The sequence below is a fragment of the Hypomesus nipponensis genome, chromosome 9, assembly GCF_054491055.1.
Source record: "Hypomesus nipponensis isolate SF chromosome 9, ASM5449105v1, whole genome shotgun sequence".
Taxonomy (NCBI): domain Eukaryota; kingdom Metazoa; phylum Chordata; class Actinopteri; order Osmeriformes; family Osmeridae; genus Hypomesus; species Hypomesus nipponensis.
In genome coordinates, this window is record NC_140369.1 from 14,899,811 (window position 1) to 14,918,017 (window position 18,207).

At 48.2% G+C, this 18,207-nt stretch overlaps 2 protein-coding genes across 4 annotated transcripts; both read left to right on the top strand.

The window, feature by feature from the left end:
- Nucleotides 1–4,420: 4,420 nt before the first annotated feature.
- ccdc51 (coiled-coil domain containing 51) lies at nt 4,421–7,489 on the top strand. Of its 3 annotated transcripts, none has more exons than XM_084705378.1 (4): nt 4,421–4,517; nt 5,173–5,579; nt 5,781–5,945; nt 6,438–7,489. In XM_084705378.1, exons 2-4 carry the CDS (start codon nt 5,265–5,267, stop codon nt 7,293–7,295), a joined length of 1,338 nt encoding a protein of 445 aa, XP_084561504.1. In that variant the 5' UTR covers nt 4,421–4,517; nt 5,173–5,264; the 3' UTR covers nt 7,296–7,489. The 3 variants fall into 3 exon arrangements, with proteins under 3 accessions (XP_084561504.1, XP_084561505.1, XP_084561506.1); XM_084705379.1 differs by having other exon boundaries at nt 5,208–5,579; XM_084705380.1 differs by having other exon boundaries at nt 4,426–4,517; nt 5,249–5,579.
- A 316-nt stretch (nt 7,490–7,805) lies between these two features.
- Nucleotides 7,806–14,924, top strand: mcm2 (minichromosome maintenance complex component 2). Its single transcript, XM_084706219.1, has 16 exons — nt 7,806–7,885; nt 8,414–8,598; nt 8,874–9,037; nt 9,303–9,575; nt 9,769–9,988; nt 10,197–10,404; nt 10,609–10,743; nt 10,895–11,086; nt 11,408–11,501; nt 11,811–12,061; nt 12,422–12,548; nt 12,699–12,811; nt 13,081–13,323; nt 13,747–13,929; nt 14,044–14,199; nt 14,298–14,924. The coding sequence occupies exons 1-16, from the start codon at nt 7,880–7,882 to the stop codon at nt 14,406–14,408; spliced, it is 2,661 nt and encodes an 886-aa protein (XP_084562345.1). The 5' UTR covers nt 7,806–7,879; the 3' UTR covers nt 14,409–14,924.
- Nucleotides 14,925–18,207: the final 3,283 nt, after the last annotated feature.

Genomic DNA, 18,207 nt, shown 5'->3' on the forward strand with positions numbered 1-18,207 from the left:
CTCATGTAATCTGTTAGCATGTGTCACCAGCAGGAATGGAACCTGTTCCTCAACTTTTACCATCTGACGAAGAGGACACATTCTAAGGGTGTTATGTAAGTGAACAAGTCTCCAACAAGACAATGTTAGTTCCAAGCGTTCTGGAATCATCCTGACATTGGAGCTTTTTCTCACCGTTAGGTCTGCATGGTTAACATCTGGGAGAAGATGAGGGAGAGTGGGGGAGTAGGGTGATATCAGCTCAACAGGCAGTCCCAGCTGGAACTCAGAGCACAGGTGGGAGCAGGTGTTTGTGTGTGTGTGTATGTGTGTGTGCTTGTGTTTGTGTGTGTGTGTGTGTGTGTGTGTGTGTGTGTGTGTGTGTGTAGGGTGGATGGCTGCCATCTTGCCACACCTCATTATTTCATAAATCCCTCTCTGTGCCATCACAGCAGCTTCCCTGACTGAGAAGTGACTCAAGAGACAAAGGCCACTGTGGCCACAGATGCCCAGGAGAGGACAGGCCCGTTACTCATCCAGTCTGAAGACACAACCCACAAACAAACAACAACTTTCATCAAACGAGCACTCCCGGACGCAATGTGCTAACACAAAAAAACACTAACACCGCTTTTTTGTTGTTGAAAATGGCATACATGGGTGTTTTTGTATGTATCTCAAAAGGAGCTGGGCAGAATAATGTGGTAGAAAGAATGACTGCTAAAACCCTGCCATTGATTGATGTACCATAGAGAAATAGACCTTTCTTCTCCCCCAAACACACCGTAGAGGTGTAAACAGACATTAACATGCTCTTATCGCCCCACGACAGGGCTCACCTATCCTCTCGTGTTAACTGCTGCTACGGCCCAATATTGCCCTTTCCATGTTATCTTCCTGTCAAACGCCACAGCAAATTAAACGAACACTCCACTTCAAACACCCCCCCACCAGTGTGCCTGTGCATGTATTTGTTTGTGCATTTGTGATGCCCATGGAAGGTATATTTCGTAGATCACCGCAAACAACATACATTGCAGCCAGGATGTTTAACTCCCAACCCAATTTGCCTGCTTTTGATGATTTCCATCACAAACTCTTGAAAATATCAAGAAAAAAACTTTTAGGGGAATGTCATCATGCCAGTTCCTGTTCAGGGGTAAGGAGACAGTAGGATGCCCCCAAAAGAAGAAAGGTAAGAGATAAGAGCTCTCCTGGGTCGCCTCCTAGTGTACAGAGACAAGGACCTCTCATGTGTCAGATATCTTGACCTTCAGACAGATTGGGTTTGTTGTGTATAACTGGATTATGTTGATTATACTGAGGAGCCCATCAATTAATAACTCAAAGTCTGCATTAACAGATACTTTGTAAAACTTTTATTAATACAAAATAATAAAGCAAAGATCAGAGCAAGCATGAGATTTCATTTGGAAAGCATGTGAGCATGCATATTTCAAACAGTATTTCTGTGACTAATTTAAGTGGGAATCATAAAAAACCTATTTGATGAATCTCTCTTGGTTGATATCTGATAATTTTGTCTAAATCCCCTTGAATGTTCATACAAAATACATCCTGAAAGGTTTTGTATTAATTAATGCTTTGTTTAATCAAAAAATCAAATCAAATTCAACTTCCCCTCATCATAGTGTATACTTTAAGAGGTTAGGAAGTAGCGACAGAGCGTCACTTTACAGCAACAGGAGAAGAAGAGCATGCGTTTTGTCCGCATATTCATTTAGTGTTTTTGTGTGTCTTTTAATCTAGCATGTGATTAAAAACAGTAGTCTGGGCTATCAATCTCTGACATGCATACTGAATCCCTCTGTCACCTCACACACTCACCCCATCTGGCCTGCTAGCAAGCTGTGTGGTCTCTCGCTACAGAGTACACACTCTTCCTTTGTCAAGTATACGCAGCATACCCACTTTTTAACCACCACTAATGACATTTTAGACTATTTGCTACTTGAGTGTAGCCTGCCCACGTCCACAGCCATCAGAACACCACAACTTCCTAAATGTCCGTAGAATTGCACCAAACCAGCCTAAAACCCTCAAAGAAAAAGAGTGTCATGAACCAAATGTGGAAGTCAAAGTCTAAATGTGATATTCAAATGTCAGCAAAAAGGGACAATTTAGCTGAGTGTTGGTCTGTAAGAGTAATCCTCCTTTTCTTGTACCCTCTCTTCCAAAACATCCCAGATGAAAGGGATATTTGGCACAGAAATGTCCAGGCAACCAGCAAGTGTGTGAAAATGTGTTGGCCTACTACTGTTAATGAACTGATTTAGATTGTTCTCACATTTGTGTCTCATCACAGAGAAGTCTGCCATTCACTCTCTCTCTCTCACTTTGTAGAATAGTAAATCTATTTAATTCATACAAAAAGCCCAATAATGAAATGGGCCTATGTTTTTGTGAGTATTGTGTAACTGTGTAACCCCTGTGACCTAATGTGTATTAGGTCTGTGATCATCTTAGGTGCTATGTGGTTGTTTGTTTTTGGGGCTGTTTGTTTTTGTTGGTATTGTGGTCATCTTGTTTGTTTATCTGACAGTGACTAGACATGATACATTTCCCAAAGTATTTATTGTTCTAAGTCCAAAAGGTGTTATATCTTTATGGTTTGATGCTAAAAGGTGACATTTCACAGTGACACTTTGAAAAGTGTGTATGTATTTCAAAAAAGTACGTCATTTCTAAGTAGTGCATCGGTACTTTCTCAAGTCATCTGAGCATCTCTAAATGAGCTGTCACAGGCGATTAAGGCAGGAACAACTCTTCTAGCTGTCTCTGAGAGCATGGGGCCCTCACGAGAGACGCAACCACGACTGGAATCAACGTCTGTGTTCACATGGCCAGGCAGAGCAGATTCACCATGTAAGATGCATTCTGCTTGCTCTCTAACTGTGTGAAGCATCTATTCATTTTCTGATTCTTCACAGAAAACTGGTCAGCGTGATGATGACGCTTGGTGTTCTGAATATCCCCTCTCTCTATCTCTCTGTCTTTTATGGATCAGGATGTGGAGGACGAGGCTTTAGGTGTTTGGAGTCGTGATCAGCCTGCATGACCAAGACTCGGTAGTTATCACTGTGTCACTGTTGAACCAGGCATCACATGTAACCGCCCTGCAACATTATCGAAGACGATTGTGTGTTAAGAAAAGGTTTTGGTAAACTCTTACTTTTGAAATCAAGAAACCGACATCAAAGGCACTACAGTTTTAAACTGATAAGGATGTTAAATATAAAAGATGCTCAGTCGGACTGAGATAGGTGGTATTTGGAGGTCAGGGTGAGACGCTGACAGGGAGCATCCTACAAGCCTTGTCGTTTCAGAGAACCTCTGACCTCGTCGACTGGACACAACAATGTGGCTCTTGTTCCAGTTGCCCAGGTCTTCACTCCTGCAAATTTCTCCTGTAAGCAAAACGTTGATCACGAGAACTTATTGTTTGCTTTCCATGTCATTTACCCAGACCTTGACAATGTGACCTTGTTTGGAGACGAGACACGTTCTTCTCTTCAATGAAGGATATATAAAATAAATATCAATGGATTTTTAACATGAATGAACAAAGTGTCAAAGTTCATCTACTACATTATTGGAATGTGGTCCTCCATATATCTAATACAATTAAATCAAACTTTATTTGTTTTGCCCTTTTTACAATTGATGTCACAAAGGGCTTTGCAGTTGCCCACAGATCAGTTCCAATTACCAACCTAAACCCTCAGAGAAAATGAAGGGCCGAAGCTCTTGACCTCACCTTATAGAAAATCATGTGTTTGTCACACACACAGAAACCCCAGTTCTACAAAACAGAAGTGTGAAATCAACATGTTCCAAGCTGGGGGGTTTGGGGGAGGAGAGAGAGAGTAGGAGTGGGAGGGGAGGTTAGGAGGGGAAACCCTGAGCACATCAGGCCAAACGCTGACCCATCTGTCCATGGGATATTCTGAGAAATGTATACTTTTCTTGGCCTTTGCCAACTTTTTACTCAACTTAATCCAAAATCTTGATTTGTGCCATTATGTGAGGGATACAGTCTATGGTATACTGTTGTTTATTTAAATATTTAAATATATATATATATATATATATATATAAATATTATATATATATATATATATATATATATAAATATATATGTGTGTGTGTGTGTGTGTATACCATACTTCATATAGTCTCAGAAATTATTTTTAGTTTAAAATACAATTTTGTACAATTGTGGGTTTGTAAATTTTCCCGGTTCTTTATAATATCGAAACATTTATTTGTCAGGGAAATTAATTAATGACTCAATAAGTAATTCAATTTCCATTCCTTAAACTCACAGCACAGTGTAATGTAGTCCAATACCACCATCTCCTGGATGATTGAGAACCCACATTTAAGAAATACATTGAGGACCCCGGAAGCACATGTGTGGCTATATGCCTGATCAAAAAAACTAGCTTGGAGTTAGACCGGGAGTCATGTCATCATCGCTATGTTAATCCCATAGTTGACAAATTTGAACACCACCGGTATGTCATTTTACTTTTCAAACTGTTTGGTTTGATGGATTACGTTTGTGAAGTGCAAGTATAGTAAGCCTGGAATGGATGACACATAGCTTGCTCGCTAATACGTTGTGTGCGGAGCTCCAGCATCATGAGCGAGCCAAACCGGCTAACCTTGGATCACCTCGGATGCCAGTTGTTAGCCAGTTATCTCTCTAGTGTCATGAGTAGGTTATTTTAGACCTGAGCTGTAATAACACAAACGGTCTTTGGAATTACCTAAAGCATATTTCCTTTGTATAAATCTTCGCTATCCAGCTAATTTCCACTCAGCTACTACTAGTGTCAGGGTTGAATAGACCACTGTTTCATAGCAAATCCGTAGCTAATAAAGCACTTTTTACTTTTGATTCTGAAGTAAAATTGACGTCAGATCCTTTTAAACGTTTACTCGAGTAATTAAATAGGTACATATGTACCTACAGTAAGTAGATACATTTAAGTGTTAAGGTGTACTTAGTTGTGTAGCCTTTCAGGCACTGGCAGGCTGCCATATAGATGTAGAATTCATGTTAATGAATTAATTCATTAACGTGAGCCAGAGCTTCAATCACTGTAAGCTTGATTGGAACTGTTGTCAACTCGTAAAAACAAATCATCTTTATCTTCTGTGGTATAGGTCAAGCTAACACAACCCCTCGATGTGCGAAACAGGTGCCTTTACGTTCTGATGTGTTGTGCTGAAACCTGTACAGTAAACACACCTGCCAAATGAGGTTGAGGGGCCCGGTTCGCCCCTGGATCAACAGTCAGGGCCTCTACCATGTCCACGGCCCCACAAGGGTATGTGGGGTCCGGATAACCTACTGCACCCAGCCCCCCCCGGCTCCACGTGACCATGGGGGCAAGGTTGCGGTGGTGCGTGAACAGACCATGGCTGTGCTCCAGAACCTAACGAGCCTGGGGAAGGAGTGGGGCCAGAAGACCATCACCACGGCCTCGGCCACCACCAACTACTGGTGGGGGCGCTACGAGGACTTTGTTGGCCTAAATGAAGTCAAACAGGCTCAGACTCAGGTCACGGAGGTGGGTCACAATGACTGGCAGACTAGTGGTGACAGAGTGTTTGTCATGAATAGGATGTGACTTCACTCCAGTGTCCATCTGCTTCCTACTTCTTGCTTGTGTGTGCTTTGTGTATTTGCATGTGGGTGCGCCCTTTAGCATATTTATGTGGTTTAGCATATGTGTGTTCAAATTCATATTTACGCTTGTGTGTGTCTCCAGGCAGAGAAGGAGTTCATGGTGGCCAGGGGGATGGTGAGGGAGGCCCATGGCAGCCTGGAAACCCTGCTGGTCAGGCTGAAGGAGGTGAGGGACAGGCTGGACAGAGTCTCCAGGGAGGAGGCCCACTATCTGGAGCTAGCCACCATGGAACACAAGCTTCTGCAGGTAAACCACACGGATCTGGCCACTACATTACAGAGCTTTTAATGGTATTAAAGAGCTTATTGAAGATACTCTAAACAGTGCGTTATGTTTTTTTGGCACATGTCCTTCTTAAGAAAAAAAATACAAATAAGAAACTCAAATTTCTGGAAAGTACTGCAGCTAACAGCTTATTACAAGTTATTATTAAGTATAATGGATCCTTACTAATGCCAGCCTTAGCTTAAGCCTGCCTTGCACGCAAGCCACTGGCAGGGGTTTATCCACTAACGAATGCTGTGTAACTATATTAACCACACTCTAGACCAGCAGTGAGTCTCTTATTGTGGGGCTAAATGAATTCCATAGAAAGAGGATCAGATGATGATTTTGTCTGAAGGAGAACATTAGAAAAGCACGACCATAGAGCAATACCATATTATCACTGTACATAGACCTAATGTATCACATACAGAGTATGTTGGCTGTAACAACCCTTCTCTCTTCTTCGCAAAGGAGGAGCGTCGACTGCGAACGGCGTACGAGAACGCAGAGAGCATGGAGCGGGAGAAGTTCAGCCTCTTCTCCGCCGGCGTGCGCGAGAGCCACGAGAAGGAGCGGACGCGCGCCGAGCGCACCAAGAACTGGTCTGTGATTGGCTCGGTGCTGGGGGCTCTGATAGGCGTGATGGGGTCAACGTACGTGAACCGGGTCCGCCTGCAGGAGCTGAAGAGTCTGCTGCTGGAGGCTCAGAAGGGGCCGGTCAGCCTCCAGGAGGCCCTCAGGGTGCAGGCTGGGATGCACCGCAGCCAGCAGGGCGAGCTGAGAGGCCTGATTGACAACCTGAGGACCACGCTGAGCCAGGACAGGCAGAGGGACGCCCAGAACGTAGACACCAAGCACACCTCGGCCCCTGCTCCAGCCCCGGTACCAGCACCAGTACCAGCACCAGCACCAATACCAGTACCAGTACCAGTACCAGCCCCAGCCTCACCAGCCTCCCCCAGTGCCTCAGAGCTGGCCCTCAAGGCACTGGTCCAAGCCAGCCAGAAGAGCCAGACTCTGCTGGAGCAGCTAGGAGCTCGGCTGGGGGATCTCCAGCAGGGCGTCTGCAGGGTGGGGGCAGAGGTGGAGGGGGTCAGGACTCTAGTGGAGAGCCTCCCCCCTGTGGTGGTGATGGAGAAGCCGGTCATCCAGCCCCACGACTCCCAGCTGCTGGTCTGCGACACGGAGAGCGTCATCCAGGGCCTCGGTCTGGTGGAGAAAAGGCTGGAGGCCCAGATCAGCAGGACCTCGCTGTATAACACTGTCCTCACATGCACAGTGTTCGCTCTTACAGTCCCTGTACTGTATGTGATCTTTAGAGGTAGTTAATTAAATGTGTTGATGATCTAGACTGGATTGAAAAGGTAATGTGAGATTAAGACCAGGTCGGGTTGGGGTCCTTCTTGAATCATGATTTCATATCCTTAACTGATAAATGGTCATTCCTACTCTTAATAGTTTACATTCAGGGAAATTAAACATTGCACTGAAGTGAGATTAAATCTAATAAATGTAAACATGAATTGCTGTTTTGTTTTCTTTGAATGGTTACGTGCGTGGTTTTGTTTAAAGAAGGTTTTTCCATCCGTATGTTAGATGAATGCAAGGGAAAAAAAACGAGCAGCATGTGAAGATGATTCGCTGTTCTGGACCTGCCGGAGTGTCAAAGGAGTCTGTCGTTAGTTAGCATGCGCATGCCGGTGGGCCGGGCCGTCAAGTAATCAAATCAATGTACGTTCTCCACCAGTATCCACCCTGTTCGGAGGAGCACCAATCAAAATGCAGAAGCCTTTGCTTTAACATTACATATTAATGACGTTTCGCGCGCTTTGGCATCTTTTCGCGCGAAAAAGTTAGTCCAGACAGGAAACGCCAGACGCGTGGAATCAGCGGACACATTCAGACACATCATTATGGCGGTGAGTCAAAATGTTAAATATATTTACCAATAGAGATATTTTAAGTAACGCTTTCTCTGGAAATCGGTGCAATGATCAGGATTCATTCAACATGCAAATCAGAAAAGTCATGCGTATTCCAGGCTAAAACCTTGTGTTGATCTCATCTGACTGCAGCCACACAAAGCCCAATGATATCCACACAGTTTACATTTTGTATAAAAGTTTACATTTCCAGTTTAACTTGTCACACTCCTCACAACGCATAGTGTATCAGCACTGTGTATTATAATCAACCGATCGATGAACTCAACTGTAAATACTGTTGTTGAAAAGTGACGTCGCGGACAAAACAAAAGCGCTCGGTTGCAAGCTGTTGCCGCTACAGTAGCTAGCCAGCATGACTATCTTTTGAGCCGGTTAGCTTATGTTTTGTGACCACATGTTTTTGAAGAACTGCTTGAACGTTGCGTCCTATGTAGCATAGTATGGTGCTCTTTTCCGTCTTATCGTGGTCTGCTTCTAAGCTTCCACGGCTACTGTCTCCAGGATTCATCGGAGTCGTTTCACATGGCCACCAGCCCGACCCGCGGCTCCCGGCGGGGAGACATGACGTCCAGCCCTGGCAGAGATCTGCCGCCCTTCGAGGACGAGTCGGAGGGTATCCTGGGTGACACCCTGCCGGATGAGGAGGACGGAGACGGAGAGGAGCTGATCGGAGACGGGATGGAGAGGTGAGGACGAAGTGGCAGTGCGTCCAATAACATCAAGTTGAGGAGTTAGGTTCAAAGCTTCAACAAGTGTCCCTTGTTAAACAGCTTAACAGCAGTACCTGTTAGTCCAAAAGCGAGGTATGAACCCTCATCTCTGTGTGTAATTGAGGAGCCATGTTTTGTGTCTAATGCATCAGTCTCCCTTTCTGCTCCATCCCTTCTCCCTTGTCTCCTTTCTCGACATCTTTGTTTTTGTATCCCTCCCTCCTTCTCTCCTTTCTCATCCCTCTCTCCAGGGACTACCGGAACATCCCGGAGCTGGACCAGTACGAGCAGGAGGGGCTGGACCTGGACGAGGACCTATCAGAGCTCTCCCCCGGAGCGCGAGCGGCGGCCGAGGAGGCTATGAGGAGGCGTGACCGCGAGCAGGGGGGCCGTCTGAGGAGGGGCCTACTGTACGGTGAGGAACTCCAGTTAGCTACCGATGGAAAACTACTGACAGGTCCCTGGTTTAAACCTCTGGAGAACTACTGACAGGTCCCTAGTTTATACCTCTAGAGAACTACTGATAATTCCGTATGATCTACCACTGTCAAGCTATTGTCATGACTGAAATTTCACTGACCTACCCCTGGAAAACAACTGACAAACTACAACATCCCTACCGAACGGGGAGTGAGGTTTGTTGTTGTTTATCCTCTTTTGTTGTTGTTTACTGTTGACAGACAGCGAGGATGAGGATGACGAGCGCCCGGCGGCCAGGCGGCGCCGCTTTGCCGAGCGAGCGGCGGAGGGGACGGGCGAGGGCCTGGAGGACGAGGAGATGATCGAGAGCATCGAGAACCTGGAGGACATGAAGGGCCACTCGGTCAGGGAGTGGGTCTCCATGGCAGCGCCCCGCCTGGAGATCTACCACCGCTTCAAGAACTTCCTGCGCACGTACGTGGACGAGCACGGCCACAACGTCTTCAAGGAGAAGATCAGCGATATGTGCAAAGGTGAGAGAGAGAGAGAGACAAAAACAACCATCACAAATTCATTTTAACTAACCTGCTCACTCACAAAGCTGTTTGCTAACCAGCTCACACAGTACTAACTAACTACGCTCACTAATTTCTGTTAATGAACCTGCTAAATGCATCCCATCCAGCTGACTAGCTGCCCTGCTAACCCAGCGGTGTGTTGTTCCAGAGAACAAGGAGAGTCTGGTGGTGAACTACGAGGACCTGGCTGCCAGAGAGCACGTCCTGGCCTACTTCCTGCCCGAGGCGCCCACCGAGATGCTGAAGATCTTCGACGAGGCCGCCAAGGAGGTGGTGCTCGCCATGTACCCCAAATACGACCGCATCGCCCACGAGATCCACGTCCGTATCTGCAACCTGCCCCTGGTGGAGGAGCTGCGCTCACTCAGGTACAGTCACACACAGACAGACAAATAACAAATAGATACACACACACACACATATTCACGTGTATATGCAAACATGAATATAAACACAACATGCACACCAAACATACTAAACAAACCCCGGCAGTATCATCCTCAATCATTCTTCTAACTGTTCTCCTCCTCCTTTCTCTCTCATGTCTCTCCTCCCCTCCTCTCCTTCCTCCTCTAGGCAGCTCCACCTGAACCAGCTGATCAGGACCAGCGGGGTGGTGACCAGCGGCACCGGGGTCCTCCCCCAGCTGGGCATGGTCAAGTACAACTGTAACAAGTGTAACTTTGTCCTGGGGCCTTTCTTCCAGTCCCAGAACCAGGAGGTGAAGCCAGGCTCCTGCCCTGAGTGCCAGTCGTTGGGGCCGTTCGAGATCAACATGGAGCAGGTGAGAGGAGGGACAGAAACGCACACAGAGACGAGAGTAACACACACACACACACACACACAGGGACAGGAGCAACGTATGCAGGCGTGCACACACATGAATATCACAAACACACACTATAAGAACAAAGACTTATCAGAGGAACACGCATACACAGCAGGAAATGATGGTGCATGAACCATGTGATCTTTTCTCCGCCCCCAGACGGTGTACCAGAACTACCAAAGAATCACCATACAAGAGAGCCCCGGCAAAGTGGCGGCTGGCCGCCTCCCACGCTCCAAAGATGCCATCCTGTTGGCCGACCTGGTTGACTGTTGCAGACCTGGTGATGAGATTGTGAGCGGAACATCTCTCATTGACTTCACCACTTCAGTCCACGCTGAAAACATTTTACTGCAGAAACAGTTCCTTCACTCTGCTTCCTTTTGAAGGGCACAGGTCACAGCCCTACTTCCTGTCAGCCAACTCTGCACTTTTTGTGTTCCAGGAGCTGACGGGCATCTACACCAACAACTATGACGGTTCTCTGAACATGGCCAACGGCTTCCCGGTGTTCGCCACTGTCATCATGGCCAATCACATCACTCGCAAGGACGACGGGGGGGCGGTGGCCGAGCTGACAGACGAGGACATCAAGGCCATCGTGACGCTCAGCAAGGACGAGCGCATCGGGGAGAGGGTGAGACACACACACAGACACACACACATACAAACGGAGGGGGAATGCAAACTGATGGTTGAGCGGTTAGAGAGTCGGGCTATGAATCAGAAGGTTGTTGGTTTGATTCTCGGCCGTGCCAAATGACGTTGTGTCCTTGGGCAAGGCACTTCACCCTACTTGCCTCGGGGAGATTGTCCCTGTACTTACTGTAAGTTGCACTGGATAAGAGCGTCTGCTAAATGTAAAAGGAGCAGATATGTACACTGTCACACACATGCAGAAACAGACAGGCAAATGCATAGACTCTAGAGCTGTAATCACTCTCTCTCTCTCTGTCAGATCTTTGCCAGCATTGGTCCCTCCATCTACGGCCACGAGGACATCAAGAGAGGTCTGGCGTTGGCTCTGTTTGGAGGAGAACCCAAGAACCCAGGTAGAGCCCTCATGGACACTCTCTGCTGTAGGAGCACTGGCTGAACACTGGGTGGAGCTCTTTCCCTTTCTCTCTCACCATACCTCTCTTTTCCTCTTTTTTTTTTACCTCTCTCTCTCTTACCTTCTTTCCACCCCTCTCCTTCTTACCCCTCTTCTCTACCTCCATCCCACCTCTCTTTTCTACACATCCCTCTCCACCACTTCCCCCCCCTACATTTATTTCCGACCTCCCTCTAACCCTCTCTCTCGCCTACCTCCGTCTCTCGACCTCTTATACCCTACCTCACTCCTACCTCTCTTCCAACAGGTGGGAAGCACAAGGTGCGCGGGGACATCAACGTGCTGCTGTGTGGCGACCCCGGCACGGCCAAGTCGCAGTTCCTGAAGTACGTGGAGAAGGTGGCGAGCCGCTCGGTGTTCACCACGGGCCAGGGGGCCTCGGCCGTGGGTTTGACGGCCTACGTCCAGAGGCACCCGGTCAGCCGGGAGTGGACCCTGGAGGCCGGGGCGCTGGTGCTGGCCGACCGGGGAGTCTGCCTCATCGACGAGTTCGACAAGGTGGGTGGAGGGGGTGGGCGGGCCTGGGGGGGGGGGGAGAGGAAGGGGAGAGGAGAAGATAGGAGGAGATGGAAGGGAGCTGTTTTAATGGACGAGAGGGGGGTTTGTGTCCCCTGACAACTGTGTGTGTGTGTTGGACATACGTCTGTGTAGCCTAACCCTACTGTGTGTGTGTGTTGGACATACGTCTGTGTAGCCTAACCCTACTGTGTGTGTGTGTGTTGGACATACGTCTGTGTAGCCTAACCCTACTGTGTGTGTGTGCTGGACATACGTCTGTGTAGCCTAACCCTACTGTGTGTGTGTGTTGGACGTACATCTGTGTAGCCTAACCCTACTGTGTGTGTGTGTGTGTTCCAGATGAACGACCAGGACAGGACCAGCATCCACGAGGCCATGGAGCAGCAGAGCATCTCCATCTCCAAGGCCGGCATCGTCACCTCCCTGCAGGCTCGCTGCACCATCATCGCCGCCTCCAACCCCATAGGTAACCCCCGGGGGAGGGGGCGAGGGGGCTGATAGAGGGGGGAGGAAAAGAGGGAAAACAAAGTCCGAAATCTTTTGTTAAATCTGTGTATTTGCTGCCAATGTTCTTGTGTGTGTGTGTGTGTGTGTGTGTGTGTGTGTGTGTGTCCAGGTGGTCGGTACGACCCGTCTCTGACCTTCTCTGAGAACGTGGACCTGACCGAGCCCATCGTGTCTCGTTTTGACATCCTGTGCGTTGTCAGGGATACCGTAGACCCGGTGCAGGTAAAAACAGCTTTCATTTGTCTGTGATATTCAATCTACTTTCATTTCTGTTATTTTCCATCTACTTTCATTTCTCAGCATGTCTTCTCACAAATACACTTGAAAATCTATTTCCAGAACCATTAAATGTTTACATTTACATTTTAGTCATTTAGCAAATAACCACATATGAGCTACCAGGCATAATACAACTACAACACAGTCGTACACTGCAGTAAAACGTCCCATCTTGAAGTTTCTCTCATTTCTCTGTATTCCCCCTCCATCAGGATGAGATGCTGGCTCGCTTCGTGGTAGGCAGCCACATCAAGCACCACCCCAGCAACAGGGACGGGGGCATGGCGGGGCTGGAGGAGGTGGTGCTGCCCAACACGTCTGATGCGCCGCCCATCCCCCAGGACCTGCTCAAGAAGTACATCATGTACTCCAAGGAGCGCGTGCGGCCCAAACTCAACCAGATGGACCAGGACAAGGTGGCGCGCATCTACTCCGACCTCCGCAAGGAGTCCATGGTACGGGCCTCGGCCTACGAGCCTCAACCTGGAGAGTCTGTTCCTCTCACTCTGAGCTCCGTCGAGAGGCGGTGGTGTGGCCTTTTGACGTCTGGCGGTGTATCCCTGCCCTCAATGTTCTCCCTACCAGCTCTGCAGGGAGTCTAGGATTCAAACCTCCTAAGCCTACCCTGAATTGTTTGCTTTGACTTCTCTGGAAATCCATGGTATTGAACCCTGACCCCTTACCCTACGCTTGCCCTTCATCTGTGACCTCTGCGAGTCTAGAGTATGACCTCTGACCTCTCCTCTAAACCCTCAGCACTAACCAGGACCCTTCTACAACCTCCACGAGTCTGGGCCACTGACACCTGTTGTGCCCAGGTATTTCTTTGCTATGCAGCTAAGTGTGTGTGTGTGTGTGTGTGTGTGTGTGTCGTCCAGGCGACGGGCAGCATCCCCATCACGGTGCGCCACATCGAGTCGATGATCCGCATGGCGGAGGCCCACGCCAGGATGCACCTGAGGGACTACGTCCTGGAGGACGACGTCAACATGGCCATCAGGGTGATGCTGGAGAGCTTCATAGACACGCAGAAGTTCAGCGTCATGAGGAGCATGAGAAAGGTAGTAGGGTGGGGGTGGTGGTGTGAACAAGAGGGGTGCTACCGAGACAGTTACGAGACAAGGTCTACACTATGTTTTCAACCATCCTGACTCCTCCCCCTCCCACCCTCCCAGACGTTCGCCCGCTACCTGGCCTTCCGTCGTGACAACAACGAGCTGCTGCTCTTCATCCTGAAGCAGCTGGTGGCCGAGCAGGTGACCTATCAGAGGAACCGCTACGGCGCCCAGCAAGACACCATAGAGATCCCCGAGAAAGACCTGGTGGACAAGGTAGCACACACACACAGAAGTACCGACACGGGCTGCAAAAACAAGCATTCATGGACATCCTAAACTAACAGTGCCCCTCCTCCCTCTCCCTCCCCCAGGCCAGACAGATCAACATCCACACCTTGTCGGCCTTCTACGACAGCGAGGTCTTTCAAACCAACAAGTTCTCCCTGGACTCCAAGAAGAAACTCATCGTCCAGCAGTTCTAACCTCTCTGACCTCGTGTCACACACACAGAACCACAGCTTCTGGAACACGCAGGCCCGCTCTGGGCAGTGTGAGCGCTGCGATCTACCTTGTTGTGTGCTCGGTGTTCGACCAGGTCATGTGGTCAGCGTCATTTGTTCTGCTGTGTCGCATGATCATCCATATGGTCAGGGATAGGTAGATGTCCAGGCCAGCCTCTGTAAATACCTGTATATGTCTGTCCCTCTGGTGGAATCATAGACTCCCTGTGTCACAGGGAATAACCTGTCTAGTTTTGGGGGGACGAATGGTTTCCATTCCATTAGACTAAGAATGTTTCTTGTTCCATCTTTTGTGTTCAAACGTCTTGGAATTTGCATACACACAAACACACTTTGTGTCGTTTGATGAAATCAAGTGTTTGTGACCCATGAAGTTCACTTATGTTTTCCATGTAAAACAAAGAAAAATGTGTTAACTTTGACCTGTAGTATGTTGGATTCTGACACTGTTTTCGTAAATAAAATAAAAATAAAATCCTCCTGTCTGCTAAGGAATTTGTTCCACTTGATCCATTTGTCCCTTTATACATACCTGCTACACTGAACCATATCAAACATAGAGACTAGCACATAATCATATTACACATAGTCAAGTCTCAAGGGAGACCTGGTACAGCTTATTTTGAAGTAATTTATCTTCAATAAAACAAAAACAGACCTGCAAATACGTAATTGATGCCGATACCTTGCAAAAACAACATGGAGATTAAACGACTGAGTTTAGGACCCTGACTCTACCGTCCATTGCAGCGTATCCTACTGCGCATCCACAGGCATCTGTCCAACTTTAAAGATCAGCACCAAGAATGTTCTGAGGCCCCTAGTGACGCATACTTTGGCTGGCTATTAGTATTGCCTTAGCCCGGTAACTCACTGAAGACTATTTATTCCGGGGGTCCACGCAACAGACTCAGACTTCCTCTTATCAGTCAAAGGTGTTTGTCACGGACCCGCCAGCATCTGTCTGTGACAACGGTTTGCCCTGAAACTCGATGCAACGGAGCGTCGCGCGGGGATGCAGATAATCATCAGCCGGTGCATCCAAGTTCAGACGCTGATCACACCTCGCGCTCTTTACCGAACGGACAACATGCGATGACTTTTCTTCTTACCCAACTTAGCAGCGATACGTTTTAGTCTGACAATTCACATTTGAACTGAGACGATGCTCGCTGCCGCTATGCCGGGCCTCTATCGCCTGCTGATTGGTGAGATTTTTGTTTTAATAATTCGTATCTCTTATTATTATTACCGTGTATCGCATCGCATCGCACCACAATGGGCCGCCCCGCAAAAGCGGAATGTTGAAACGTTGTTGTAACTGAGGTAACCAAATCAGTGGGAACATTGGCATCACGTAGTCAACATAAATTGTTGGCTGCGGTAAAACAGCTCAGCTAGACGAAATCACTCGTGTTAGGTACTTAAAAAAAACACACAAAAACTACGGGGAACAAGAATAATGGGCATTTTACATTGTTTATTGCATTTTGGGATGGGAAATTAATAGATGAAATACGCCTGCAATGGGCAAAGTCTAAATCCAATATGCATCAAACTATCAGAAGGCTATTTGTATTTACCATTACCATGCAAAGCCCATAACTTTTCATTATGGCATATTAATCATGGCCAATCACATCCCGTTTATTATAACATTTGCATAATTGGAATCTGATAGCATCCTCAGCTTGGATGTGTTGGTGAGCTACAATATCCAGGATTGTGTATGTATGCTTTGTACATCCTCCTTATGTCATGGTTACCTAGTTGTCTAACAGCTGAGATGCTGCTAGCATCTTAGCATCTAGGGATCTGTGGTGGTCAACGTCACACATGGAGCTAATTAAAACAGGGGCTAGTGGGGGGGCAGGCCAGGGATTTGGGGGAGGGTATAAGCTGATTCTGTGAGACAATAGAGGTGACTTGAATCCTTAACTACCCCATTTGACCTATACTTGCCCCATTCTGTCCACCATTCCGCTGTTATTCTCTGTCTACTTGGCACATTATTGTCCTCCTCCTCGACCTCCATCCTCCCTCTTTCCCCAGTTCTCATTCCTGTCCTCCTCCTCTCGTTCCTCTCCACCTTCCTGTCCACTGTCTTTCTCCTCCTTCATTCCTCCTTCTACTTCTACATATCTTCCCTCTCCCATCTCCTCTCTCTCCCAACCCTTTCGCCTCATTCAGCTTTACACCGATCTCTCTCTCACCTCTCTCACCTCTCTCACCCTTACTCCTTGCTCTCTCTCCCCTCCTCTGCTCTCTCCCACCTCTCTCTCCTCCTCCTTCCTACTCGCCTCCTCTCTCACCTACTCCTCCCGCTTTCTTCCCCTCTCTCCTTCTTTTCCCTGTCCTCCTCATCCTCTCTCTCTTGTTCCCTGCTCTTTTCCATCTCTCTCTCCTCCTCCCTGCTCTCCTCCTCCGCTCTCTCCTCTCTCCCAGGTCTCAGTGATCAAGTAGCACTGCAGGTGAGATATATAAGTCTATGTACCCACTTTTATTGGCTGGCTGCTTGCCTGGCCAGGCTGGCCCAGTACTGCACAGTCAGCCTGCTAGATAGCTGCTCCCCAGAGATGAAACTATACTCAGGGAGGAAAGGAGGAGAGGAGGGGGTAAGCTATGAGAGCTGGGTTTGTGTAAGGCTTAATAGTGAAGGATGAGAGAGCTGGGCTGTGCTGGGCGTTAATAGGTTGAGAACAGGTTTGAGGGAGTACTACTTGGCCTGTGTTGGTCTGGGCCAATGTGGCAAGGCTGAGCAGATTTGTGACACTTCTCTGTGCCATGTGGATGGGTCTGATGGTTAAGTAGTGTGTAACCCGGTGGTGTTAGGGAGCTAGCTGGCCTGGTTTGGCAGGCTGGGGAGACTCAGAGTGAGGTGACAGGGTGTGCAAGGATGGTAAGCTGGTTGGAGCCATCTGTGAAGAGGTCCGGAGACACACTAGGCAAGCAGGATCCTTAACAAAGAGATCTGCTGTCAGTCTCTGATGTGCTTAGCCGACATAAGCCCATCTGTCTCCGATCTCTCTCTCTCTCTCTCTCTCTCTCTCTCTCTCTCTCTCTCTCTCTCTCTCTCTCTCTCTCTCTCTCTCTCTCTCTCTCTCTCTCTCTCTCTCTCTCTCTCTCTCTCTCTATCTCTCTCTCTCACACACACACTCAGTCACGCACACAACCCCCCCCCCCCACACACACACACACACACTCACACACACATTCAAACCCGCATTAAACCTATCACACATCTGATTCTGTCACTGTCTGTCTGTATGTATGTGTGTTTGTGTTTGTGTATGTGTGTGTACGTTTGCCTGTCTGTCCTCAGGTTCCGTTGTCCTGTTACTGGCATCTGGGATCAGCATGGCTGACGGGCTGGTTTTGATGACGACCACCACCTCCAGCCCTCCCCCTTCGGCCTCCTCCACCTCTCTCCCATCCACCCACTCCTCCCCCTCCAGCCCTCCCCCCTTCTTTCTCTCCAGCCCTCGTCCAACCTCTCACTCAAGCCCTCCGCCCTCTTCCCAGGATGTAGACGGCACTGAGTCACCCACGGTTCAGGACACAGACCGTTCCCAACTATCCCAAGATGTAGACCTTTCCCTTGGGGTTCAGGATGTGAACCATACCCAGGCCTCCCTGGACAAGAACGTAGACAATGCCGAGGACAAGAACGTCCAAGACATAGACGGTACCCATCCCCCTTTGGTCCAGGACATAGATGGTACCCATCCCCCCTTGGTCCAGGACATAGACAGCAGCCAGT